The 17,496-nt window shown below is 39.8% G+C and overlaps 1 protein-coding gene across 1 annotated transcript; it reads left to right on the top strand.

Annotated features, from left to right (window-relative positions):
• Positions 1-12,551: 12,551 nt before the first annotated feature.
• On the top strand, positions 12,552-17,293 carry six6a (SIX homeobox 6a). The gene is made up of 2 exons (XM_062040575.1): positions 12,552-13,568; positions 15,116-17,293. Exons 1-2 carry the CDS (start codon positions 12,997-12,999, stop codon positions 15,279-15,281), a joined length of 738 nt encoding a protein of 245 aa, XP_061896559.1. The 5' UTR covers positions 12,552-12,996; the 3' UTR covers positions 15,282-17,293.
• The last annotated feature ends 203 nt before the right edge of the window (positions 17,294-17,496 follow it).

The following is a 17,496-nucleotide window of genomic DNA, read 5'->3' as shown; positions in this document are numbered from 1 at the left end:
TGCACTTTATAAGTTAACCCGGCCGTATTGGCATGTGTTGCAATGTTAAGATTTCATCATTGATGTATAAACTATCAGACTGCGTGGTCGGTAGTAGTGGGTTTCAGTAGGCCTTTAAATGATGGCTTACAATGCTGTCACATTACTAAGGCAAAAGGTGTTTTGCATGAGCCGATGGAATCTCTTTGGCAGGCTTCCATACGACTGCCGAGATAAGACGGTATTAACGTCTTAGCCTCCTTTACTGTTGTGAGTGCTGTGTACTCTTTGGCAGTACTTTAATGACTCTGCATGGATGCTCAAACATACGCAAGATGTTTTTTTGTTTTTTTTTGCTGCTATACAAACAAGCACGTATCAAGTTCTCTACAATTTGGTCATCTTTCTTTGGCTAGAAAATCATTGTCTAATTCTGCATGGGCGGGTTTGAGCTTCTCAGTTCGAATTCTCCGAGCGACATCCCTGCTGCTAGCCACCATTAATGATCAGAATCGAGACTTTTATTGACTTGACGACAAAAAACCCATCTCCGACTTTGGGTGTCTTACAGCTTGCTCATTTACAATGTCCCTGATCTTAAGCACATCCAATGATTTAATCTTCCCTGGCAGGGGCACCCCTCTGCTTACCCTCCTAACATGCATTTTTAATCAGTATATTAAGATGTCATATAACAGTCTGAGCTCATCATCGACGCCTCTGGCCATAGCACATAAGAGTCCAGCTATTTAAAGCCAGATTAGGCCTTGCTGCTGGTGATATTGAGTTGTAAATTACGACGTGAAAAAATATAACTTGTGTAAGAGCCATAGTAAAGTCACAGTAAGATGAACCTTGATATTTAGGTCTCGTCAGAAGCTACGTGGCAACAAAGAGAGGAGATCGTTTGACTCATCTTCTCAAGGTCTCTGAAGTCCCCACCGAGTCCTGTCCTTGTAGCACAAGACTGCTGATGCCACGCAGTGCACTGAGAAGGCCGCGCACGGATTAATATTTGAGGATGTGTGAGTGGCGAAAGCGAGATGACTCTCAGCCTGTCACTTGTGTTTTGGAGTCGCGCCATCAAGCAGGGACCTGCTCAGTGACATCGGGTAACTCCAGCAATGACATGAGCGCACAAATACGCCCAGCGCCCTCCCCTTACCCTCCTGTGAAACACACACATGCACAGATACACCACACACACAGATAGATAGCACTGTCAGCTACGTCCTGTCACACGCATCACCCTCCAGGTCCAGTGTTGAGCCATACGTGTGCTCAGTGATCGGGCAGCTCTCTGCCTTCTCCTGCCCGTACCTATGGCTCCCTTCACCCTAATGAGCTCTGTCAGAGTGGCATTTGACATAAGCCATCAATAAAGCACAGCTGACAGACAGTAAGACTATCGCTGGCCTCTGTGCCCCCTGCAGTACAAACAACTCATGTGATTAAGTTAGTACATTCTTCCTGTTTCGTCATGCAAACCCTATCTTCACTTTTCGTAAATCTTCACCAGACGTTTACCCCAGATTTCATATGCCACCCGGTTATCGTAGGGCCAAACAATGCACTTTATCGTTTTTATCTATCTTTTGGCAGAATCAAGTGCCCAAACAAAGAATCCCACATGTTGGTTACTCAGTCTCTGAAGAATGGATAGTACAGTGCAGTGGCGGCTGCTCGTCTTTCAAGTAGGGAAGCTCATTTTCAGCTACTCTCTAAACACGAGTAAAGTTTCCAATATCAGATTAAAGATAAAAAAGCTGAGTTTTACAAAGAAAATGTCACTTAGATGATTTAAAAATTATTCATATTAACTTAGAATCACAGAATGAAACTTGAAAAATGCTCTGGCAGGGTTTTATATTTCAAGATTGCTGATTCGCTCATTTCGCTGTCAATCAAAAAGGGATTCAGCCTCTGACTGACCAATCCTATCATCATGCGGAAGCTCAGCTTCCAGGCCAGCCGAAGCCAAGCCCACTTTCCATACATTTCCATTCAAAATTCGCAACACTTCCCTGATACAGATGTACATGTCAAACTACTTCCTGAATGTAAACTACAACAGTAGGGGGAGCTCCACAAATCACATCAAACCCAGATTCCAATCGAACAAGGGTGTTAACTCTTTCTCCTTCTAAGCCACATCAAAATGTAATGCACTGCCAACAGGTGTAAAAAAAAGTTCATCCCTATCCTTCAAAACTGTACTAAAAGAGCTCCTTCAGGCTGCTACAACTTTGACCTCACGTCCCCCGTCCCCCCCATATTTTAAATAGTAGCCCCCCCTCAGATTTTAAATAGTTGTATCTACTTTTTCTTCATACATTCTGAACCTCCATTGTTCACTGCTTGCTGTAAATATCCTACAAAGTTGAGACCTACATTTGTATGATGTCTATTAGTGAGTCTGGTTTTGATGATGAACTTGTATGATGACTGTATTATGCTGGTCGGATATATTTGTACCATGAATGGATTATTAAACAAGTTGCACAACTTATTTGGGTGTTACCAACTAGTGGAATATGTACTGTACCGTACTAATAAAAGAATCAATCAATCAATGTCATAATATTTTGTACATTACCGCAGGTGACATCATTACAAAATATATACATCCAGTGAAATCTATGGGCACAATTTCTCTCGCGCGACTCGCTCTATCTTCTCCGCTAAATATTTTTTTATATTTGGCCTGTCACATCTTCTGTCTCCTCTGTGATACCGCACGGGTCTAGAAGACGTTTGCCAAAGTCATTTTATCACTGTAATTTTTGAGATCATTTGTTGCTAATCCTCTTGCACATTTAAAAACTTTTTTTTTTAAAAATACTTCCAGGACTTAAATGCCTGAGCATTTACACCGACGTCATCTCTTTATACAGACAGTATTCAATAGTTTGTCTTACCTTCTTTATCAAAGTGCTGGAACTTGCGACTTTCTTCGGCCCATGGTGGCTTATTTTGCAGTCAAAGCAAAGAGACTCAGTCACCGATGTGTAGGATTCCATGGAATAGAATAGGATACGATAGGAAAGCACTTTGTTAACTAGCATAATCATTATGCTAGTTAACAAAGTAGATTGTTGCGCACACTGCTTTGGCCGTACGATAACTGAGATGCGTATGATAATGGTACGAAAACCGACTGTACTATCAAGAAGTATGAAGTTAGTGCACCAGACTGTGCGTCGCTGCCTCTCACTGGTAGTCAACTGTTACAGGCTCCAGTTCACTCATGACCCTAATGAAGACAAGCGGTATAGAAAATGGATGGATGGAAGTATGAAGTCACTGCACTATGAGGCCATTGTTATGAGTCATTCCTTCGCCTTAATGGACACATTCCACGCTCCTGCTTCTTTGTCTGCAACAAAGTGACTAAAGATGTTAAGGTTTTTACCAGGAGAGTTGCAGCAATAGACACATGAAACAGATCCTGCATGCCAGATATGTTCAAGAAGGAGGTATTTGTTTGTATTATTGCTGCTGTTTTTCTGTTTTATAGATCAGTCGGCACATCCTAAAGAGATGTGTTTAAAAGGTCACGGAAGAAAAAGCGAACAAAAGAGCAAAATCTGTCAAAAGAGACACTTATTGAGGCGTGTGTAGTAACTATGACGAGGCACAGGCTTTAGACAATGTGAAGTGGAGGTGAGGCCCGGGTGGCACGCTGTGGCGTTGTGACCTGTGCCCCGACTCACGCATCACATAGCTCCCTGTTGCCAGAGGACCTCCTGACCGTGATGAGTTTTGACTCCTGTCACCTTCGGGTGCTGTCAAGATCCTCTGACATGGACATGTTTTTTTTCTCTCCTTTTGTGCTGTACAGAAATATGGAATAAACATTGATGCTGGTGTTTTGAACTTCCATCAAAACAGGCCTGCAAATTGTCATACTTTTGGTGATGTATGTGAGTTGTGTTTTTGGATGAGGATCTTGTGCACTCTGCATGCTGGTGAATGAAAGGGAGTCGGGGTGTGTGTGGGTGGCTTTAGAGGAAGGTTTAAAGACAGAGCATTCAATCAACCCACCTGCTTTGACTGTTACTTCTGTTGACTGCGTGTCGACTCAAAAGGGGTTCATGATTTTTGTTGAATATCAAAAGGCAGACTTTTGGACATCCCAAAAAAAAACCTCAGGGCCTCCAGTTCACCGCAGCTCAAATGATGCAGGGATTGAAAGAAAAAGCTCACGGCCGGGTGTCTATTTTGTGTATACTGAGCTCTGCTTGAGGAAAGTCACATATTGTTGTTGCCTTTCCAATTTGCCGCTTGCCGTCCATGGCTGAGTGCAATAGTGGATTTACTCCTCCTATTATCAGCCATGAAACATTGCCTCTTGCGCACAATCGCTGTTGTGCACATTGTATAGGCAGCGCTCCTGTTCATTAACTGTGCTGTATGCGTCTCACAGATGCAGGTAATATGGCCGCGTCGTGTAACGCGTATGCTCCCCCACTTCCATTTAGCCCTCCTATGCCCCAGAAATTGACTGCATTCAGAGTGGAATGGATGTAATAATTGCTTGCACTCGAAACATACACAGTAAATGCACCCGCCCTAAAAATAAATAAAGAAGGCTCGTTTTAATGGTGTCGTTAATGGATTTTTGTTGCACATTTGTACTTCAGCCTCACTGTATTGCAACGAGTAGTAGTAGAAATACATGCAGTTTCATATTTCCTATTATATGCTGTTTCATTTGCACAAATGAATGAATTTAGTCATGATCAGTTGCAGAAAGGCCCAATTGACTGTGTGAGTGACGCGCTCGCGTTTTGTAAACTGACTATTTTCAGAGCAGCTACTTGTCAATATTGTATGTTTGCAGAATTGTGGCTGAGTGGAGTTAAGGCGTACTATCACATATAAATACAGTTGTTGTTGTGGGGTGCAGTGTTAAGACAAAAGCTTGGGGGAGGTGTATGTGTGTCAGGGCAGGGCTTTGGCATGTGTGCGTTCCCCCACACTCGCTGCCCCCCCCTCAACCCCCCCATCATGTCAGCAGGACTGTGTGACTGAAGGACGCTGGATTACATACTCTAGGGGCGAATGGGTCAACGGATAAGAAGTCTTCTCTGTTACCACAAATCCACAGATTAAACGTAGCGTCAAGAGCTAGTGCTGCCCCGAGGGCAAATGGGTCTGAAAACTCTCGACTCTCTGAGAGCTTTGACTTAACCTTTCTCTCACCACGGCAAAGCCAGCTCAAACTATATGAACCTAGCGACTTTTAATTCTCTGCACATTTCAAATACGCAAGGGTCACACGTGGGTTAAGGGGGTATCTTGATGACATGATATCTTAATTGGAAATGTAATCCAATGCAGGGACGGATTCATGAATACAAAAAGCAAATGTTAGAGTCTGTTATGCCTCAAGCAGCCACCAGGGCCAGCCTCTGGCATAAAGACTTTTAGCATTGTGAAAGAGATGATTGCATTAATCATGTATAAACGCAGATTGATCTTGCAATTTATTTTGACCACATTTTTTTGTTGGTTATCGGAGCTACGTTTTTAATGTTATCAGATTATCGGTGACATCATAATTATCGGTGATGTCATAATTCTTAACATTGGCCCAATGATTATCAGTGTAATTAATCTGTTTTCACAAATTATTATTGTGATTATCATTAATCACATAAGTTAACTCACTATTTAGTATGTATATATCAAGTATATGTATCTAGATTTGTGTATATATATGTACGTTTGTAAGTATATATACACAGTACAGGCCAAAAGTTTGGACACACCTTCTCATTCAATGCGTTTTCTTTATTTTCATGACTATTTACATTGTAGATTGTCACTGAAGGAATCAAAACTATGAATGAACACATGTGGGGTTATGTACTCAACAAAAAAAGTGAAATAACTGAAAACATGTTTTATATTCTAGTTTCTTCAAAATAGCCACTCTTTGCTCTGATTACTGCTTAATAAAGAACATGCATTGAATGAGGAGGTGTGTCCAAACTTTTGGCCCGTACTGTATATGCAGTATATATATATATATATATATATATATATATATATATATATATATATATATATATATATATATATATATATATATATATATATATATATATATATATATATATATATATATATATATATATATATATATATATATATATATATATATATATACATATATATTAGGGTTGTCAAATTATATTTTTTTAATTAGATTAATCATATTTTGGAATATGGATTAATCATGATTTTACGGAATCATGTTTTTTGAATCATGACTTTGCTGTCAGAATGTCATGCAGGAAAGTTTTACTTGAATCCACATCATTTATTTGCAACTTAGTAACGGTTTTACTTAAAGTTCTTTCAGGGTGTATTTTGGAATGAAATTTGCCAGTGAGCGAAGCAGTTAGTCTCCTCACTCAATTTTGCACTGACATATCCATTATTATGATCACTGACCGTATAGCGGTTAAGGTAAAAGAGCTTGTGTGGTCAAAATAAATTGCATGATTAATCTAAGTGTGTTCATTATTATTGCGATAATGGTTTGGGATTAGTCACATGATTTAACTCGTTAATTTCATTTTGACAGCCTTTTTATATATGAGTGATGGGTTGTCAGTTCTCTGAAGCGCTTTGAGTGTTTAGCGCTATACAAATCGAATCCATTATTATTACATACAGTATGTATGTATGTATGTATATATATATATATATATATATATATATATATATATATATATATATATATATATATATATATATATATATATATATATATATATATATATATATATATATATATATATATATCTGTGTGTGTGTGTGTGTGTGTGTGTATGTATATATATATATCTGTGTGTGTGTGTGTGTGTGTGTGTGTGTGTGTATGTGTGTATATATATATATATATATATATATATATATATATATATATATATATATATATATATATATATATATATATATATATATATATATATATATATAGATAGATAGATAAACTTGCAGTTTATTTTGACCACACTGTGTGGGTTGTTACACGGTCAGTAATCAATTTAATCAATATGCCAGTGCTAAAATGAGTGAGGAAACTTTGACTGTTGCTCGATGGCAAAATTCACTTCAAAATACACCCGACTGGACTTTAGATATAACTGTTACCAAGGTTTTAACAAAAAACGAATAAAGTAAAGTATTTTAAACAGGACATTTAAAAGGACATTCAGACAGTACAATTGCATGTGTGTCCAAATATTGTGGTCTTTTTTCTAGATAAAGCAAATTGTGCAAGCAAGTAATTTACTGTGATACCCTAACCTTTTTACCCTTAATTGAAATTCAAAAGTGTGATTACTCTGAAAAAAAGAACAACTAATGGTTTAATAGCACTAGTTTAAACAGGCCTTTCAAAGATGATACACCAGTGATGTTTGCCTTGGTATACTGCAATGTGGTCTACGCTGCCTGCACTGTGGGGGGAGGGCAGATGGCGAGAGAAAGGTGCTGTAGGTCTGCATGGGATTGTGGTGACAGGCTCTTGTAGCGTCTCGTCTGCTCCAGTGATCCTCGGGAATCTGGGTCATTTCCAGCCCGTTCACATGTTAGCTATTCCCCAGTCCTTCCCCGCTCCTTCCCTCCTGCCGCCCAAAGGCAAGCTATGACCCAGCTACATGCTAATCATGATGATGATGAGACAAATTAAAATGTCTCTTATTGTAATTTGGTCACCACCCCTGTCATTAGTCTCATTACATTAGCACTATACTTGCATGGGCTGTTTGTCTTACTTCACAGAAACAAATGTTTCTTTGACAGGCTTTATGAGCTGCTTCCTATTTTGAATTAATCACGGGTGTCAAACTCAAGGCCTGCGGCCAGATCTGGCCCGCCATATCATTTAAAATGGCCCTCCACGTTATTTATGTGGCCTGGAAATGATTAAGCACTTTCTGGTTAAATATATTTGGTCTTTCAATTCTGACAGAAAAATGTGCTGCATGCAATTGCATAAGTTCTCCACATTAATATTATTTGAACATGCTACAAAATGTTCCTAGCATTTTTTTGTTGATTATTATAAATAAATGCTCAAATATTTACCTGTTATACATTTATGTTCATATATATTCACCGTTACAAGTGTCACTCTGAGGGCAGCCATACTTGTGATGTGGCCCTTAATAAAAATGACTTTGACATTTTAACTCGTTAATTTTGACACAATAGTTCACCAACGCTTAGGATCCAGAATAGGGGTTGTTAAGCTTTGTTCTGCTAGTCGTTTGATAACTTTAAATGAATTCATTACCTAGTTCAATTCACATTCATGTAGGGTTATATAATGTTATTATTATATAATGTTTTGACTCATGTTTTTATAACAGTATATATCAAATTATATTATAAAGTCTGTAAATTATCAAAGAACATTTTAAAACAGGTTACAAGGGCTCTTATAAGACTGCTGACATGTACTCTAGCATATTGCCTTATTTCCAGTTGTATTATTTTCTCAAAACTATTATCAATCTACTTGTTAATTTACTGTTAATAAATGATTTCCCTTTGCTGTAACATGTTTTTATTTACATTTCCGTTCAAATTTAACAAACACTTATTCTTCTGTTGTTTGGCTACTTTACATTAGTTTTGGGTGATACTACAGTTTGGGTATTGATTCAATACTAAGTACTTAAAGGCCTACTGAAACCCACTACTACTGACCACGTATTCTGATAGTTTATATATCAATGATGAAATCTTAACATTGTAACACATGCCAATACGGCCGGGTTAACTTATAAAGTGCAATTTTAAATTTCCCACCACACCCATCCATCCATCCATTTTCTACCGCTTATTCCCTTCGGGGTCGCGGGGGGCGCTGGAGCCTATCTCAGCTACAATCGGGCGGAAGGCGGGGTACACCCTGGACAAGTCGCCACCTCATCGCAGGTTCCCGCCACACTTCCGGTTGAAAACGTCTAGATATGATGACGTATGCACGTGACGTCAACGGTTGATACGGAAGTATTCGTACCCATTGAATCCAATACAAAAAATCTCTGTTTTCATCCCAAAATTCCACAGTATTCTGGACATCTGTGTTGGTGAATCTTTTGCAATTTGTTTAATGAACAATGAAGACTGCAAAGAAGAAATCTGTAGGTGCGATCGGTGTATTAGCGGCGGACTACAGCAACACAACCAGGAGCACTTTGAGGATAGCAGACGCGCTAGCCGAACGACCTCACCTTGACTTCCTCCGTCTCCGGGCCGCCAACCGCATCGGTGATCGGGTGAAGTCCTTCGTCGTACCGTCGATCGCTGGAACGCAGGTGAGCACGGGTCGTGATGAGCAGATGAGAGCTGGCGTAGGTGCAGAGCTAATGTTTTTAGCATAGCTCTGTCGAGGTTCCGTAGCTAAGTTAGCTTCAATGGCGTCATTAGCAACAGCATTGTTAAGCTTCGCCAAGCTGGAAAGCATTAACCGTTTATTTACATGTCCAGACTTTGGTAGTATTGTTGATCTTCTGTCTATCCTTCCAGTCAGGGACTTATTTGTTTTGTTTCTATATGCAGTTAAGCCTGATGCTATCACGTTAGCTCAGTAGCTAAAGAGCTTCGCTGATGTATTGTCGTGGAGATAAAAGTCACTGTGAATGTCCATTTTGCGTTCTCGACTCTCATTTTCAAGAGGATATAGTATCCGAGGTGGTTTAAAATACAAATCCGTGATCCACAATAGACAAAGGAGAGAGTGTGGAATCCAATAAACCCTTGTACCTAAGTTACGGTCAGAGCGAAAAAAGATACGTTCTGCACTGCACGCAAGTACGTCACTTTCACGTTCCTCATTCACGAATCTTTCATCCTCACTCAAATTAATGGGGTAATCGTCGCTTTCTCGGTGTCGTCACGCTACTTCCGGTAGGGGCAAGGCTTTTTTTTATCAGAGACCAAAAGTTGCGAACTTTATCGTCGTTGTTCTATACTAAATCCTTTCAGCAAAAATATGGCAATATCGCGAAATGATCAAGTATGACACATAGAATGGATCTGCTATCCCTGTTTAAATAAAAAAAATTCATTTCAGTAGGCCTTTAAAGGGACTGTATTACAATACCAATGCTGATATCAAAACTTTAAATTTTCCAGATCATTGAATGATTATTATAATCAGTAAAACACACAGGATAGTGGTGTGTGTGTTCAAACCCCGCCGAGTCATACCAAAGACTATAAAAAATGGGACCCATTACCTCCCTGCTTGGCACTCAGCATCAAGGGTTGGAATTGGGGGTTAAATCACCAAAAATGTTTTCTGGGCGCGGCCACCGCTGATGCCCCCTGCTCCCCTCACCTCCCAGGGGGTGATCAAGGGTGATGGGTCAAATGCAGAGAATAATTTCGCCACACCTCGTGTGTGTGTGACAATCCTCGGTACTTTAACTTTAACTTAGGTTTTAACAATACCAATTAATTATTCATATTAATTCCTTATTCCCTTTTATTATACATACAACATTTTGAGCAAAATAAAGTTAAGAGTGCAAAATAACTAAACGTAAACAAAAAGTACTAATGTAAATCCGTTGGTGTTTGCCCAAAGAGCTCTCCTGTGTCTGTTTACATTCAAAACCGCTAGATTAGCTGTTAGAATAGCTTATTGTATATCCTCCTATAGGGTGTGTATAGTTTAGCATGTTTAGCTATTCCTTGTCCACCAGTGATTCTTGTAAGAAACTTAATTTATTTGCTACCATGGAGGCGAGGATTGATGACTTTGCACTGTGAGGGGACGTTAGCGGCTAACAAGGACACTGGAATGCGTTGAGGACGCGGTTGTTCGCTTGTCGCTGTCAAACTTGTGTCATAAAAATGCATTATCACGAAATAATGACAGTATTAAAAGCTCTATCATTGGTCAAATGGATATCATTTATATTGTCTATATCAGGGGTGTTCAAACACAGAAAAATGTAAATATGCAGGGGCCATTTTCCAATAGATTTTTCTTTTTTTTTTTAAACAAAAAGCCTGCATGTCAACTTTATGTTATTTGCGTCATCATTTCAACTTATGCTCTTTTAGTCCACTTTTTAACGTTTTTTTGTAACAGAATTTTTAGAATGTGTGAACAGGCAGTTGGAAGATGAGCTGCGCACTTTGGACACCCCTGCTTATGGAGCTGCTGTGTGTGCAGGACTTAAAAAATATGCTTCACACTGTATGAAGACTACCACATTTTAAACATCACACATCATGCAGGAACAAATCAGTAGATTCCTAGAAAGTTGACAATTATTTTCAGGTGGAATTATATTGCCAGGTCGTTCTGATTAGAAAACATGTGCAGCTCCAGTTTGGAGTATATGTTATTGCAGCTTTATTAAAAGAAATGAGCACTTTAACCAAATTGTTTTGCAGATTTAACACAGAAAGCGACCACATTAAATCCAGTTTTTTTGAGCAGACAAGTGGCTGCTGAGATGAGGACGCACAAAACAAACAGACAAAGATGTGTGTGTTACTGTGCTCAGTGTGAGGAGATATTGGTGTCAGGAGGCCTTCTGTCTGCCCACACACACACCACATATAGACTGTACACGCCTCGGGCGCATCCAACCTTCAAATTGTGCACTAAAAAATAATAATGCAACCGTTTTTCTGTAAATTAGCTGTTTGTTTGTTTTTTTAAATGAAAGGCCTGATGAATTTTTAAAGAGTGTCGATAGAACTGCAGACTACAATTGTTATTTTCAGCCCTCCGTTTAAGGGATCAAAAACACGCCTAATGTTTTATTGATGGTCTCTTCCTAGAAAACAAGTCCTGGTAAATTTAAGTTAGGGTCAGGCAGTGTGTGTATGTGGATGAAATATTAACAAGCAGCTAAATATTGCAGAGAAGCACCTTGTCAATTGAGCAGCATGTCTCACTGGTCCTTTCTTTACTGGCTGTTGTGATAATAATACGCGCTAACCTTGCTAAACAAAACCACCATGGTTGACCATAAATGCAGGCGTCCATCAGCTTGCATTTTTTGGGGAACATTGTGTGTCTGCAGTCAACCAGCCAGCGAGTGAACAGCTTCTTGTGCAGAAGGCCTTTCATAAGCCGGCATCAAGCGTCTATAATTCATGCACAAAGAGCCCGAAGGGGATGCAGCTCAGTGCGCGCCTCTGTGAAAATAATATCGGGCCTTTCCGTCAGAGTGAACTTTACTACTTTACTACTGTACCCAGCCATGAAATAATCTGACCCGACACTTGAAACCATCTGCGCTATCTATCCGCCCTCTTATTTACTAAATCAGCCTGAGCACAAAACGGAGTGTGGATGATACAAGCCTGCCAGCCACGGCCTAAATACTATTGTCATAAATGTTAATAACGTGCATATTATAGTTTGGGATGATATAGGAGGCTGTGCGTGGTGCTGCCTTTTTGTGGGTTTGCAGATCGTGGAGGCTAAACGTCCCGACGCTTAAGCAAAAAGGTCAAAATGTTTGATTGTGTTTTGAAAAGGGAGGTGCTGAAATCCGCGATGCGCCTGATTGGGCCAACTTGACAGTGATTGACGTGCAGCCATAGCAACCGGGCAGCCAATCTGCCAAGTCCAATAGGAAATCATCGGAGGGGGTTCGACTGTCTGTTTCGCCCCCCTTTCACAAAAAAGAAAGAAAGAAAAAAAAGACACCTCTGCCTCGGATTTAATCCTCTCCTACTTTCACCTTGATCGCAGCCTTCTTTCCGCGACCCACAGCGAGGATGCGGTAGGCTGCCTGCTCCACCCCTGCAGCGGCATCCTCCTCCTCGTCACGCCGTCGCTCGTCTTCAACTTCGGGGATTGCTTCATCCGTGCGCGCGCGCGTGTGTGTGTGTGTGTGTGTGTGTGTGTGTGTGCGCGCGCGCGTCTCGGATCGCCTTGGCGCGCGTAAAGGAGCCCAAGGAGTCGACGTGGAGGAGAGAGAGGAGCAAGGAGGAGGAGAGCAGGGAGAAGAAGCCTCCATGTTTCAGCTGCCCATCTTGAATTTCAGCCCCCAGCAGGTCGCCGGGGTGTGCGAGACTCTGGAGGAGAGCGGCGACGTGGGTCGCCTCGGCCGCTTCCTGTGGTCGCTGCCCGTCGCCCCGGCGGCCTGCGAGGTCCTCAACAAGAACGAGTCGGTGCTGAGGGCCCGGGCCGTCGTCGCCTTCCACACCGGCAATTTCCGCGAACTCTACCACATCCTGGAGAACAACAAGTTCACCAAAGAGTCGCACAGCAAACTGCAGGCGCTGTGGCTGGAAGCGCATTACCAGGAGGCCGAGAAGCTGCGCGGACGTCCGCTGGGGCCGGTCGACAAATATCGGGTGCGGAAGAAGTTCCCGTTACCCAGGACCATCTGGGATGGAGAGCAGAAAACGCACTGCTTCAAGGAGCGGACCCGGCACTTGTTACGAGAATGGTACTTGCAGGACCCCTACCCCAACCCCACTAAAAAACGGGAGCTCGCTCAGGCTACTGGACTCACACCCACACAGGTCGGAAACTGGTTCAAAAACCGAAGACAACGAGACAGAGCCGCCGCTGCCAAGAACCGGTAAGAAAACTCACCTCTAACACACAGCTGCGATAATAACTATAGGCCCACATTACTATATTTATTACTATCATTAAATAAATATATATGTATACACCAATAGCCATCAAATTATTGTTTTAAATGAATAGCCACAATATGCAAAATATGAACCCAACATTTTCAGCTTTTTTTTCAGCTACATTTTTACAAACACTTTTTTTTTTTTTTTTAACAAAACTATAAAATTCAAAGTGTATGTAAAAATATAGCTGAAAAATATATTTTTTTCAGCTATATTTTTAAAAAAACTATTCTTGCAAAATTATAAAAATGAAAGCGTATGTCATAATGGGCCATAGCTGAAAAACAAAAAAATGTTCTGTGATATTTTTACAAAAAAGTGTATGCCACAGCTGAAAAAAAAACTATGTTTTTCAGCTATATTTTTACAAGAGCAATTCTTACAAAATTATATCATTATAAAAATGAAAGTGTATATCACAATGTGCCATAGCTGAAAAACAACATTTTCAGCTGTTTTCAGCTATACTATTCCAAAAAACATTTTTTTGCAAAATTATAAAAATGAAAGTGTATGCCATAATATGCCATAGCTGAAAAAATATTTTTTCAGCTATACATTTTTTTAAAAGAAAAAAAATGTTTAGCAAAATTATGAATATAAAAGTGTATGCCATAATGTGCCATAGCTGAAAAAAAAATTTTTTTCAGCTATACAATTTTAAAAAGAAAAAACATTTTTTGCAAAATTATAAGTATACAAATCTATTCCATAATGTGCTTTACATTTTAAAAAAGAAAAAACATTTTTTGCAAAAGTATACATATAAAAGTGTATGCCATAATATGCTATAACTGAAAACAACTATTTTTTTCAGCTACATTTTTTCAAAAAATATTTTTAACAAAATTATAAAATGATTCTAATGAAAGTGTATGCCATAATATGCCATAGCTGGAACCATAATTTAAGGCACATCCTGAAATAAAAGACAATTTGTATTGCTGTAAATGTCTTTTAATAATTAAATACAATCGTTGTATTATATTGTGTCAATGTAAGAATAAACACGTATAGTTTTAATCATGCTTTTCAAAATAAAAACAAACATTTTCCTGCCTTTTTAAGGCGTTTAAATTTGCCAGTCCAATAAAGACCCTTAATCGGGTGTCCATACAAAAATAGTACGCACAAATAGTACCTATTGTGTTAACTTTTAAATAATAGCGTTTTTCAAATGCAGTTTTACTGAAGGGTTTATTATATTATTGTAAAGATGTTAACAATGATCTAGTTAAATCTCTGCCTTTTTATAATGCCTGCAAAAAAATATAAATACTATTTCTGCTCTGTATTTATTTTTGCATAAACAATTGTTCTGCCTTATTTAGAGGAAATAAAGAGTGCGTTTTTTTGTGCCACATGAAAATGCAACAGGAGAGAATACAGCATTGTTTTGCTCCTAGACAGCATCCCTGTTGTCTCGCCTTCATTGTCGTCGTGTGACGCTTTCTGATGTCACGTCTCCCACGCACTCACGCAGGCTCCAGCAGCAGGTCCTGTCCGGCGGCTCTGTTCGCTCCCTGGCGGACGAGGACGGCACCGTGGACCGTCTGGGGAACTCGTCCAGTCCAGAGGCGAGCCTGTCCAGCAAAGCGGCGGCCTCGGCCATTTCCATCACCTCCAGCGACAGTGAATGTGACATCTGACCACTCCACGTCCCACTCCTGATGCTTGCAAGGAAAGGGGGCTGCGAGTGAAAGACAATCCAATAAACGACTCATAGTGCCTGCACACACGGCTGCCAAAAAGACAAGAGGATCTGTGAGGCCTATATACTTTTTATTATTTTGCATCTAACACCCCGAAGGGGACAAGCGGTAGTAAATGGATGGATGGCATACAGACCGAGCCAGACTCCCCCTTGAGTTGACAGAAGGCCTAAAAATACAAATAAGAATGACGATAATGATAGATAATGTTAATAATAACGAGCGCCTATATAACCTGCTGCTTTTTGGGTATGCTTCATGTTGAACAGAGAGAAAGAGAAAAAGAACTGTGCTATTTTTACGTTACTTTCAAAGTTTTATAAATAATGTTTATTTGCCTATTTAAAACCATCTGCTCTGTCTTTTTGGATGTTCCTTCATGCTTGGTGTTTTTTAATACTTGTGCACAGGTGAACCTTGTGAGCATGCGCGCTTTAGTGGCATTGTGTTTCAGTCAAAGGAACAAAAAAAAGTAACTTAATAAAAAATAATTGTGGATCAAGAGCGTGTATAGTTTTTTTTGGATTGGTGTTTGGATATTAAAAATACATTTGCATTATTTGGGTTTATGCATGTCTGACACGTTTCACGGCAGACCTAATTGAGCAACGTGGTGTGCGTCGGTAATGCAGGGCGACAGCGAGGGGTCAGCGAGGGGTCAGCGAGAGGCCGACTCAGTAACCCGGATGATGTGCAGAGAGAGATCATGCAGATGAAAACACAGCAGATTGCGGACGTGCTCGATCGAGCCTTATTACCGCGCGCATGGACGCACACTCTTCATCAATCTTAATGCAGCCATGTGCGAACGTCTAAATATGGCGTGCAAAAATGAAAACATGAAATACAGGTGTTGCAGTTGTGCTGTATTGTGCTTTTTGTTTTTGGACATGCAGTGAAAGAAGCATTGCTGATTCTATTATTGCATTTGACACTTGGTCACTTCCTATACGTTTCAGTGTAAAACTAACAAAAAAGTAGCTTTTGTGTGCATGGTTTTCTTCTACATGTTGGATGATGCTTTCTTTTGTTCCTCGCTAACCTCCTGCAGTAGACCCAGGACCGCCTCTGGCTGAATATAGAACACATCTACACACAGTTTTATTCATGTCAAACCATTTTACACTTTTTAAAATCAAAGTTGAACTTGATTTCAAGCATGTTTTGTACTAAAACGAAATAAATTGTTCAAATATTTATGTTTTAGTGCAAAATAAAACATTAAATATAATTCAAACATAAATGTGCATACCTTCCTGACATATGTATAGGACTGTTTACAAGCCCAGCACTAACATTGAGACAATGACAATGCGAGTAGCAATTTGCCAATATATTGACAGAGCAGGAAGGGGCATGGAATGCGTTTGTCTAAAATTGCATATGAAGTGCCCTGTCATTCATTACCTGCCATTTTCCATGCACGACTGCACACAAAACGGTGCCCCCACAGATCATGGGTCCCTACGCACAGCGTATGTTTTGCCTATAAGGAGGGAGTTCCCAAAATGCTTGAAACATTTTTTTTAATGGTCAGAAAATGTGTTTTGTACCCCTGCAACCCTGAGAGGGACAAGCAGCAGAAAATGGATGGATGGATGGATGGCTGTAATATCCTGCAGTGGACATTTTCATCCATCATTTGTTCTACTGTTTTGATGAGAGTCCTCATGGCAATGCTGCAGACGACAATAGAAAAATGTGTAAAATATAACTTCGCTTCAATCTATTGATTTAACACTTAAGAACCTTGGCATGCAGGGCACCTTTGAAAACACAATAGCATACTTTTTTTGCCCATACAGCAGCCATTTTGCGAGGTATTAATCGTCTATTTCAGTGATTTTGTACCACAAGTGGTACGCAGGTTACATCTAGTGGTACACCAAATAATCACTTCATTAGATATTCAAACACAGTGTTACTGTTCAAACTGTGTGTAATGTGACAGTGGTCAAAACTATTAAATATACTTGTAAAATAACACCTCTGCCTTGTTTTTAATTATTACAACGCTATTGTATTTTAGTGTTGGTCATTATGATGCCGTTAAACTTTTCAATCTGGCCCGCCGGACATTCCCAAATAATTTTTTTAGATCTTTAAGAAGGAAACTGTAGCCGCCATTATGATGTGCAGTGATGTTTTCAAA

Source organism: Entelurus aequoreus, linkage group LG03, assembly GCF_033978785.1.
Source record: "Entelurus aequoreus isolate RoL-2023_Sb linkage group LG03, RoL_Eaeq_v1.1, whole genome shotgun sequence".
Lineage (NCBI taxonomy): Eukaryota > Metazoa > Chordata > Actinopteri > Syngnathiformes > Syngnathidae > Entelurus > Entelurus aequoreus.
Note: the sequence above shows the minus strand (reverse complement) of the source record. Positions and strands in the feature narration are given on the sequence as shown.